This window comes from Drosophila eugracilis, unplaced genomic scaffold (assembly GCF_018153835.1).
Source record: "Drosophila eugracilis isolate 14026-0451.02 unplaced genomic scaffold, ASM1815383v1 contig_2088, whole genome shotgun sequence".
Classification (NCBI taxonomy): domain Eukaryota; kingdom Metazoa; phylum Arthropoda; class Insecta; order Diptera; family Drosophilidae; genus Drosophila; species Drosophila eugracilis.
In genome coordinates, this window is record NW_024572964.1 from 2346933 (window position 1) to 2358180 (window position 11248).

General features: G+C 43.6%; 4 protein-coding genes and 1 non-coding gene across 5 annotated transcripts; 4 read left to right on the forward strand and 1 right to left on the reverse strand.

Annotated features, from left to right (window-relative positions):
* Window positions 1-45: 45 nt before the first annotated feature.
* On the forward strand, window positions 46-1190 carry LOC108103595. Its single transcript, XM_017209123.1, has 2 exons — window positions 46-154; window positions 243-1190. The coding sequence occupies exons 1-2, from the start codon at window positions 125-127 to the stop codon at window positions 1104-1106; spliced, it is 894 nt and encodes a 297-aa protein (XP_017064612.1). The 5' UTR covers window positions 46-124; the 3' UTR covers window positions 1107-1190.
* A 478-nt stretch (window positions 1191-1668) lies between these two features.
* LOC108103586 lies at window positions 1669-2628 on the forward strand. The gene has a single exon (XM_017209111.2). It carries the CDS (start codon window positions 1675-1677, stop codon window positions 2611-2613), a length of 939 nt encoding a protein of 312 aa, XP_017064600.2. The 5' UTR covers window positions 1669-1674; the 3' UTR covers window positions 2614-2628.
* A 22-nt stretch (window positions 2629-2650) lies between these two features.
* Window positions 2651-5508, reverse strand: LOC121529894 (major royal jelly protein 1). The gene is made up of 3 exons (XM_041817949.1): window positions 4979-5508; window positions 3590-3786; window positions 2651-3309 (listed from the first exon to the last, which is right to left on the reverse strand). The coding sequence occupies exons 1-3, from the start codon at window positions 5423-5425 to the stop codon at window positions 2766-2768; spliced, it is 1188 nt and encodes a 395-aa protein (XP_041673883.1). The 5' UTR covers window positions 5426-5508; the 3' UTR covers window positions 2651-2765.
* Window positions 5509-6389: 881 nt separating this feature from the next.
* Window positions 6390-6461, forward strand: Trnac-gca. Its single transcript has one exon. It is a non-coding gene; the product is annotated as a tRNA-Cys (tRNA).
* Window positions 6462-9304: 2843 nt separating this feature from the next.
* LOC121529898 (protein yellow) lies at window positions 9305-10811 on the forward strand. The gene is made up of 2 exons (XM_041817954.1): window positions 9305-10214; window positions 10281-10811. Exons 1-2 carry the CDS (start codon window positions 9362-9364, stop codon window positions 10574-10576), a joined length of 1149 nt encoding a protein of 382 aa, XP_041673888.1. The 5' UTR covers window positions 9305-9361; the 3' UTR covers window positions 10577-10811.
* The last annotated feature ends 437 nt before the right edge of the window (window positions 10812-11248 follow it).

Genomic DNA, 11248 nt, shown 5'->3' on the forward strand with positions numbered 1-11248 from the left:
AAAGTCTGCTATTTCGGGGCTTTTATTGCTGTCACCAGAGTGGCTTGGAGCCAGACAATCGAAGATTCTTGTGGGAGTTGGACCTAAACTAACTAAAGAAGTACTAAATACGGAATACGTCATCATGTTCTTGGAAAAACTACTTGTGAGCCTGGTAGGTATTGTTGGATTTATTATCGGATTGGCAAATAGATTTCTTTATGGTGAATAAAAACTATAAAATATTTCCTGTTTTGTCTTAGATACTGCTCAACGTGGTGGGCCTTTTGATGGGCGCCACAGTAACCACTCGTCGCATTCAGCCGCGGGAAACGAACTCCTGCGAGGGCCGTCAGAGTCCCGGGCCCATCTGCGAATCCTGCGAGCTGCTGGCCACCTGTGTGCGTCACTCGAATGGATGGGTGAACATCCCAGTGGAGTCCTGCGACGTGGCCAATGGATACTACTGCAATGCTCGACTTGGTAGCTGTACCAACGAGACGGGACCATGCCATCCATTCGGAATCGAGGGCAACTTCCAGTGCACCTCGCAGGGCATCTTTCCGGATCCGTACGACTGCCAGAAGTACCACATGTGCTATTTTGTGGGCGCCACTTTGGTAGCCGCTGCCGTGGATTGTGGCAATGACAGGGCTTTCGATGCGAGAACAGGTCAGTGCACCCTGACCCTGAGTGACACAGTCTGCCTGCAAAGGCAGTACTACTGCCCCAATGCCGGACACGTGGCCCCCTGGCCCACTAACCCCAATATCTTCTACGTGTGCAAGTCGACGGTTAACCAGAACCTGAATGACACCATCGTCATCTACCCATCGCTGCACAGGTGCAACGATGGAGAGACCTTCGTGGACTATGTATGCCGCAGCGGTTCGAATGTCCTGCCCCCCAACACGGATGATCCTTCGGTGATAATAGAGGATCCCAATGACGGGGAGTTCTCCTTGATGCCAAGCACATGCAGACACGTAGGCTTGATAGCCGATGGAAACGATTGCCGGAAGTACTACTATTGCTCGGCTCTGAATGGCACCCTGCGGCATATGGACTGTCCAGTGGGCACTTACTACCGGCCGGAGTCTTCAGCCTGCATCTTAGGAACTTGCTAATGATACAGACTTGAATTTCTTTTAAACCTTTTAAAACTTTTTAAGTATTTAAATTTTTGAATGAATATGTAAATTATAATAAAAGAAGAAAAGAGAACTTATAAACCTATCAAATATTATTAAATATAAAACTTGGAATCAGATATTCCCTATAGTGTGTCTTACCTATAATACATATACATAATGCATATATTTTCTTTTCGCTTAATTGAATTCTGGGTACCAAGAAGAGTTTGTTCTTTCTCACACGTTATCTATTAATTATGGCAAAACATTCTTTTTCTGATTATCTACTTCCATGTAAGAAAGGTTAGTTTTGTTGCAGTTTATTTTTTAATGATTCTCGCGGTATGGAATCAGAAATCAGGAATTGCCTGATCTTGGCATACAAATATACAAATATTATATAAATATAAGCCAGATCTAGTTCAGTACTTTTAAAACTTGCTAACATTAACTAGACGCTTTTAGAGCTTATCTATTTAATTAAGTGAAAAACATTGGTATCTTAGATTAGGAGGTGATATATAAGAACCGGTTCTATTTGAACCAACCAACAGTCTGCGAGATGAAGGCTCCACTCTCGGTTTTTCTATCAGTGCTTATTTTGGCGACTGGATCGGCAAAAGCTGATGATAATCCTTGCCAAGATGTGGGATTGGCAGGATTCGTTTGCCTGAATTGCACCACTTTGGGCTACTGCATCCGCGATGCCACTGGCAAGTGGGAAACGATTTCGATGCTGGGCTGCCAGTCGGACCACAGTTTCTTCTGCAGCGACGAGGGAACGTTTGGATGCACCTGGCAGTCGCAGTGTCAAGTTCCCAAACGTGGTCCTTTCACCTGCCAGCAAGCGGGCTTGTTCCCAGATCCCTATGACTGCAGGAAGTATCATGAGTGCAGCGATCAGAGTGTGGACACCATTCGTCAGTGCTCCAACGGAGCTGGTTACTCCACCCTCTTGGAGACTTGTGTTCTTGACCGGGAAAGTGATCCGTGCACGAAGGAGCAGTTCAGCTGTAGTCGATCCGGACAAGTTGGGGGTTGGCTGCCTGATAACCGATATTTCTATGTCTGCGTTAATGACTCCACTAACTCTCTGTATCCACTGATGATGAAGTGCCGTGAGGGTTTCGTTTTTGACAGTCACAGTTGTGTTCCTAACACTCGCTTCAAGAATAAGGAGTTGCAAGTTAAGAAGTCCAACAAATGCGTGGACAACACCAGGTATGAATGTCCCTTCCGAACTTCCGAGAACGATTACTGCAAGTGCGTCGATGGAGATCTTCAGGTTATCACCTGTCCTGCTGGCTTCCACTTTGATGCCAGGATTTTAACCTGCGTCAGTGAAAGTTCCTATCAGTGTAGAAACTTTGAAGTCCTTAGCTGTCCCAATGCCACCGCCAAGGATGAGTACTGCCTGTGTATCGAGCATCAACTGCAGATCTATAACTGTCCGTCGGGATTCTACTACAACCCTGAGACTTTGATTTGCCAAGCTGAATAAATTAATCATTTTTAGTTCAACAATTGAAAAGACCATATTTTTGTTAATAAATTTAAAACAGATTTCAAACATTCACAAAAATTGTAATGACGACTCTATAACGACAACAATTCAATGGAATCTTAAACCTAATAAAATGAAGTTATCTTGGTTCAGTCGTCGCACTCCCGCACCACCGGATGCAGGACGATCGAAGCTCCGTTGCAGCCCGTTCGATCAGAGATGAAGTCGTGGAAGTTGCTCTCCAGTGCCCACATGAACCGCTTGTGTCCTGGCAGGACTTGGGTGGAAAGACGGCAGTCACCACCCCGTTGCACCTCTTGCAGATTGGCGGCCTTGAAGCAGGTCTCCGAGTCCCACAGGTAAATGTCGTTCTCGCCCTTGTAGCGGAAGAAGAGAGAGGTGCCTCCATCTGCGCCCAGGAGAACCGCTTGTTTTCCGTAGGGCTTGGGACCCACATCGATGATGGAACCAGCTCCCTGGCCCACACGCAAATACTCGCCCTTAATGGAGTAGAGACGTGAAGAGCTTAAGTAGCTGAAGAACAAGGTGGAGGTTCCGTCCGGTTTCGAGGTGAGGGCCACGTAAAGGACATCGGTGGTGGGGGCGGTGGCCTTCGGCAGGACAATACGGTAGGACTTGTTGCCGGTGATGTCGTACACCAGGATGCTCCGTGCTCCGGCATCAGCCACATAACTGGGGTGGGAAATAAGTGAAATAATAGAAAATAAGATAAGATATGATGTTTCTAATTTGATTTTAATTGGTTTTCATGAGGTACTTTCTAGTGCAGATAAGGTGTGTTGTTTTTAGTTTTTGATTGCCTTTTAATGCTGATAATCATAAAAACCAGTGAATAACTCATATTTGCAAGGGAGACAGAATGATTAAAGGTGAAAAATCAAATAAAAATGTAGTTTCAATTTCAAAGAATTTCCACGAATAAAGATATTATTAAACAGGCTATAAAACTCACACGAATGGCTTATTGTCCTTGGAGTAATCGACCACAATAAACTGCAGACGACTCTCCGAGGTGACCAGGTCACTTAGGTCGATGCTCTTGACCACCTTGTTGTTGGCCGTGTTTATGGCCACGATCTTTGGGCTGCACCTACGGATGGGCTGCTCCAGAGTGTTGACAATGCCTACGTCCAAGGCCCAAAGAAGTCCCTGCGAGAAATATGAATAATGAATAATTGATATCAATTGCGGCTTATATTGATTGTTTTTGTAATGTTTTCATTTGCTGGCTGTTAATTGAAATGTTCTTGGCGATGAAAATTCCACACTCGTGGCAATAAAATGAATATCAGCGAAAAGCACTGAATGGAAAATTGCTCAAATAAATAAACAAAGCTGCGCTGTTTGTTTGCTGTTTGTTATTGCTATTGTTGTTGTTGTTATGTCGACTTTTGTGTAAATAAAATAAAGAAATGATTTGCATAAATGCAGCTAAACGAGAATGGCATTTAAATGAGACCGAATCGACGTTCCACAATAATGGAAGGAAATTATTAAGTTGCGGTTATGCCGTGAATTGCAAGTAGGTCGGGTCATTGGTGTTTTCGCCATATATACACTATATATACAAACATGTAAATATTTCATATATCAATGACATTTTAAGCCATCAAATACTAACTGCAATATTTGCCATTGCATTGGTCATTTTAAATTTAATCTGACGGCCATTTACACATCAAAGTTTTAAATTGAAATCGAAATAATCGTACATAAAAATTGGAACGTGGAATCGTCTGCTGCAGTCACTTCCTATGATTTCTGAGAACTTTTCAGCTGCAGCATTTGCCCTTTTATAATATTCCATTTACATAACCACTTTTTCGCCCGTTCATCCGTTTATTATTTCTCTTCAGTTGCCGGCGCCACTGCACTCGCCAGACATAAATTTTATTTGAAGCCCTTCGTTTTTGTCGCCCCGTTTATTTGATTAAAAAAGCAATTTTTGGTCGTCAGTGAAAATGGGAAGCTTAAAAGAGTGGCTATATGGGGTAAGAGGATAGCGATATCCTGTAAACTTACTGTATCTTATTTTTGGAAATATTTTAAAGGATGCAAACTTGTGTTTTCTTTGTTAAAAACTTATATTTTGTGTTCAGGAAATCTGAATTTTTATAATATTTTAATAATCCTTAACTTTGACTTCTACCTTATGATAAAGATATTAAAAAAAAAATCATTTAAAACCCACCAAAGAGGGTATGGGTCAAAAGTGCCATGAAAAGGCTTCCCAAAAAAATAGCAATCCGTAATTGAAGGCAGAAATTGCAGTTTGAATGAAACAACTTGAATGAAGCCCCCGAAAAAAAGCGGAAACAATACAGGCGTTAATTGCACTCACATTCTGATCGACGGCGATGTCCACGACTGATTGAAGGGCCTGGCAGTTGCCCTCCTCCTGGATGGCCCAGCAGGGATACGGGGCGATCTTGGTCAGGCACTCGCCCTTCTTCAGGTTGACCTTACCCAGGGTGAAGGGCACGCCCTGTTTGTACCTAGGCAGAGCCACAAAGGCGGAATCCCTCTGCAGCTGAGCCCGAGTCACAATCACATTCCGGGGCACATATCTGCCGGATTGGACATATATGTTCTTGGTGGACTCACAGGGCCAGTGGAGGCTGCTGCCACTCAGCTGGAACGTAAGTTCACTCAGCGGGTTCTTGTCGCACTTGGTGCCACCAATGGAATTGGAGGCATCTGTTGATCCAGCCTCATCGGTGGAGGAACTATATCCGCCGAGGACCACGGATGCAGAAACTATAAGAAGCAGCAATGGTAGCTGCGACATTTTAGAGAGTTCCTTTCGAGGGTTCCTACAGAAAGAGATTCAGCACTCGATTCACCACGTTTGGACAGAACATAAAACTGTCTGAACGGCAGCCAGACTTGCATTTATATATAAAAGCCGTTGATTTGTGCAGCAAGTTGGTAGAGCGTGTTGCAGCAAGGTCGTTAGATGGTAAACACGGGGGGAAACAAGTGTCTGTCTGGAATGGCTACCACCCAGCCAGCACGTCTGGCCTACGCCGGAAATCGACCAGACCTCTAAGCCCTCATCTGCTCTCTGTTTCTAAGCAATGCGGAAGCCCGTACGGAAAAGAGTTTGAAATTTAACCCATTAAATGCGGAATTTCTGATGATTTTATTTGGGGAAATAAAAATTGTTTTTTCTTTTTGGTAAGAAAAGTTAAATAATGAAAAAACTTTATCTGCAAAAGAAAAATAAATTAACTTCTTAACAAATCAATTAAATGGGTTAAAATGCAGAAATGGTTTCTGTCACCCATCGATCGCTTGTGCATTCGATGGCAACGAAAGTTTTCACCCTTTGGCAGGCAAAGTTCAGGGGTCAATGCGAAACAGTTGCCAAAGTGGCCCAAAAGTTCAATATCAATGCTGACGTCTGTGACCTGTATCTGTGACCGAGAAAGTTTCAGTTACTTGGTTTGTGTTACCAGCTATTTCGGGCCTGACAAAAACATCTGTCAGCCCGCCTGCAGCTATCAGTTTGTTTCAAGGGAACGAAGAGAAAGTTCGGTGGGTAGGGGTGTATTTTATTCGCTGATAAGATTGCAAGTTCCCGGAGATTCAATGAAGCCACTCCGTGTGAATCACACAAAGAGTTTCGCTAAACAATTCATCAGCATTCTGTCTCAAATTGATTTCATATCTATTTTAAGATAAATGCGAATGCAAAATTTATCTCAGTTATTGAATCTTATAAGGCTCTCCGAGTTCGCTGAAATCAAGTCGGGGGTATAGCTCAGGGGTAGAGCATTCGACTGCAGATCGAGAGGTCCCCGGTTCAAATCCGGGTGCCCCCTGGAACAAACTTTTTTTCCATATTTTTTTATTGGCTTCTTACGGGTCTTTGTGGATTTAGGCCGTTTTTAGGGGGATTACATTAAAGGTGTGTCCGCCAGACATGGACAACGACCTCGTAAAGCACCCTCGCATCGAATAATAACAAATAAAAAATGCGTTGACACATTTGTGTGGGCGGAGCGGAGCGGAGGATTCGGTGTCCAGCTGCAGAGTCCTTTGTTGGTCCTCTGCCTTTGTGGAGATGAGGCAGCACGTGCATCGAATTATGGCCGGCACTCGGCTTCCATTAAATCGCAAAATGTTTAATCTCCTTAAAGCAACACAAAAAATGACCAGCGGGTCAACATTTTCACAAGCCTGAGTTAACCCTTTTAGCCGGGGGTCAGACTTGGCTTCCGCATGGCGGGAGGAGTCCCAATCGGTCTGTCTATAATGCCAAATTACATGCAGATTGAATTTTTGCAAATTCCGTTTCAATAAACTGCCATAAGTTGCCCACCCCCCTTCGATCGTAATCCCCGAATTTATGGCACATACATGCCCAAAAGCAGGCTGATGTGATATGCGTGGGCGTTGTCAGTCAGCCCAAAATCTCCGGCGAATCTGCACGGACAGAGCTGTAGATAAATATTTATGCGCTTTAACATAAATAAAAGCAAAAATATCAAAATGGAAATTTAACGAGGCACAAGACTAAGAACTTTGTACTCTGTAAGAAGGGCATATAAGACTTTAAGGGGTAAAAACCATGACTAAAAAACCTTATAATACAGAAAGTGAAATATTATTAAAAAGCATAGCAAACTTAAAGTAAAAGTAAAATAATAATCCCCAAAGAAAGGGCATTTGTATATTTATTCGACCAAATCACCACTCAACTGGAAACATTTTTTCCTTGTTTCTGACAGATGCGTATAAATGGGAAAATTTAAAAATGTTCATTGATTGCATTTGGCGAGCGAAAAAAAGTGAATATTCAATATCCACACCCGATGAGCAGCAGCAAGGTGCCAAAAGCAATTTGTCGGAGAGTCAGAAATGAAGCCAACCAGCCAAATGAATTCAATTATTGCAAAACAATTAAACAAAGATGAGCCACTGGATAAAGCCACTAATTTATGGCAATTCATCGAACCATTTGAGCTCGGCGAAAGGTTAAGAACCACGCTGGACAACTTTAAGCAGACGCAAACAAAACTTGGCCGACGAAAGAAAGCCAGCAAAGTGAAAGCAAAGCACATAAATTAGGCGAGGAGCGAAATGTATGGGAAGATTAACTTTAATCGCGAGTTGTTGACTTTTTAATACCCTGTACTACAGCTATAAGCTTCTAATTTAAATGTTTTGATCGAAAGAGAGAAAGTTTAAGTTAATGGCAAGTCCTTTAAGTTCAATAATATTTCGAAAAATTGGTAAACTACAAGTTGATCAGTATTTCGGTATCAGTATTCTTGTCTAGCAATGTTGTCTGTAACTAAAGTTGAGTTAAGTTTTCATCCACCCCGAAACCCAGCATGACCAATAAAGTTTGAAAGAAGTTTTGTTTTTAATTTATGTGAAATTCCCGGTAAAAGAAAATCGCTTTTCTCAGCAAAAAGTGAAAAGCACAAACCTCATTCGACCCATTTACCAAACCAAATCAAACGTGACCACAGACAATTCTTTTTGCTGCTGGGACAAAATAAAGCCCGACAAATTATTGGCTTATTTGCGTTTTCAATTGGATTTTTATTGGCATATATAAAAAGGTAAACTTTGCTTTACCCAAAGCTGGAAAGAGTGAGCGGGTTTTTAAGAAGTCGCACAGAAACCTCGGTTTTGCCACATGACGCATACGCCTCGTTAAACGGGCAATAAAAAAAAAACTGTCAATGTAATGTGTGGAAAATGGCCTGCGGAAAAGATGGGTATGATTTTCGGCAGGATTGGGTGGCTTTGCTTTCTCAGCTAATGGGGGTCAGTCAGCAGTCGCCCGGCTGTCTCTTATCCAAACTTTGTTTTTGGCTGGAGGTAAGTGTTTACATAAATTATGTCAGATGAGTAGCCCGGAAATGCTTGTCATCAATTTTTTGTGCTCTATGTCTCGTATAAATCATTCGGTTGGGCGGGGGCAATGCGGGGGAAAATGCCACCCGGAATGCGGGCTTCGGCTGACAATTTAACATGCCAAACACGTTGGTTTTTGGCTTTGGGCGATTCCGGGTTGTCTGCCCATATCGAGTGCTTTAACCTATTTAGGGGCAATTACGTTGATGGAAATAGCTGCAGAATTCTGCAGGGAAATCCACAGGGAAGTACAGATTTTCCTCTCACCCTCTCAATCACTTGGTATTGGCGAAGTTATTGCTGGCCAAATCGAAGTCTAAGGGCAAGCTTATTGCTTGCAATTAATTAGCTAAAAATATCTATGCCAATCTGGAGACACTTGTAGGGGCTCCGTTTTCAATTGATTGCAGTAATTGCAATGCCATTTCCAAAGTCAATTGGTTAATTGAGAGGAAAAGGGAGAATTCCATCCCTTTGCCTTGGCCTTTTGGCTTTCTAAGGAATCTTCTGTGGTTTCTGTGCGGGAAATGAGGAGAAATTGGAATCAGTAATTGTTTAGTTAGTTGAAACTATATTATCAGTATTAATTATGTCTTTACAAAGTTAAAGATGTAATTAAATTATTTTTTCGAATTATAATTGATATAACTTTTTACCCCTTTTTGTCAGTAAACTTTGGTCAAGGTTTCTTTGCTGCAAAAACTAAATTTGAAAATTAAGAATTGGTCGCGAGGCACGTTGCCGGTTGGTGGTCAGTTTCGATGGGTTTCTGGGTTATATAAGCACGCCACTTGGCCAATTTGGGGAGCAGAACGCGCACGTCGTCGCCAGACTATTAACAATTGCTTCCACGATGAGACTGCATTTGGCCCTGATCCTTGGATTTTGGCTGGCTGAGTTGGCCCATTCGCAGGGCACCAAGTACGGACTTTGGACTCCCGATCGGGCATACTCCGATTCCCAGCCCATCCAATGGACCGGCGGTCAATTCGAGTTTCCGTGCGCCAGCACCAAGTCACTTTTTAAGAGTTCCGGAAAGTTTATACCCAAGAATGTGATTGCCACGAGGGCTCAGCTCATTGGCGACACCATCTACTTGGCACTGCCTCGCTACCGGAAGGGTGTTCCGGCCACGCTGGTCAAGACCAATGTAAAACCCGGCACCTGCTCCACCACCTTCAAGCCCTACCCCTGCTGGGATCTTCAGGAGGAGGGCAACTGCAAAGCCTTGCAATCTGTTGTGGATTTGGTAGTGGATCAGAATGAGGTGCTCTGGGTCTTGGACACTGGTATTGTGAACACCCTGGAGACTCCGGTGCGCAAGTGTCCACCCAAAGTGGTGGCCATGTCGGTGAAAACAGGCAAGGTGCTGAAAACCGTCTCTCTGGAAGGTCTAACATCCAGCAGTTCCCGTCTGCAATACCTGGTGGTGGATTACGCCCCCGATGGAGGATGTTTCGTCTACGTCAGTGATGCTGCCAATCGGGCTATCATCGTGTATAACCTTCAAGCGGATCGAGGATTCAGGGTTGTGCTGCCCAAGGCTGTTACTGCCGGCTGTCGGTCAAGGGATGTGCTCTATATAGCCCTCATCCGCAGGGATTGTGGCTCCACTGAGCTTTACTTCACCTACCTGAGCACCAGCAAGCTGTTCTCTCTGAAATCGGAGTATCTACGCAGTGGAGTGGCTGATGGACGTATTTTGGGTGAGTTTTATTGGCCAAAATACCTATGAAAACATTACTTAACTGAATTTAAATAATTTTTTATAGATCTTGGCAAGAAACCCAGTCGCATGGTCATCATTGGCACGGACAATGGCTCGGCGATTTTCTTCCGGAACGAGGGCGATGCGGAGGTCTACCGCTGGGACACCAACTCTACATTTGCGGAGACCAACTTCAAGCCAGTTTACCGCAGCCAGACCTGTCAGCTGGTGACCCATGCCGTGCCAGATTACAAGCGGAATACGATGCGAGTCCTGCAGAGCAATTTCCCCGATTACATGCAGAATCGCGTCGGCTGCGGGGCTATCCAGCAGTTGGGGCTGATGCAAGGTTGTTGGTAACCAAGTTAACACCCACTTTATGGCCACCGAACCACCCAATCTACTGGATTGGACAACGAACTGAAAACTGAAAGAGCCAATGCAGTTAGATTGGCAATAACCGAGAATGAGTCGCTTTTTTGTGGGCCCTCGAGGGCAGTTGGTATTTGGTATTGGTATTTTGTAAATAAACTAACGACTTTGGTCGCTTTTGTTGTTATCTAAGCTAAGCAAATAAACGTTTCGTTTTTGTGGAGAACGAGAGGAGTAAATATTTGGGAGGTTAGTGTCGATACCGGATGAAGTTAGTTGACTTTTCGAGTGCTACAATTTGTCTGGCCATCAACTGGTGTTACCACTTAAGCGGATTAAGCTTATTCTGGTTTCTCTTATCGAATAAAAAACTTCATTTTTCTGAGTAAATACTTCTTTTTCCCATTCTTTAGATGAGAAAAACAGAGACATTAATTAAGCTAATTGGATGTCTTGATGTTAAAGTACTTACTCGCCCTGATTGCATTACCGTTTCCATATCACTTCCCAGTTTTCCTGACGAAGTGGAAACCAACTTCGCAACCTGGAGAAGTTGGGTGCGGAAAAGGCCGGGAGAAGTGTTAATTGGAAGTTGGCTGATAAATTGCACGGCATCCTTTGCAGTGGCTTCCGATTCCGAGTCAGTAGGGGAAAAACAGC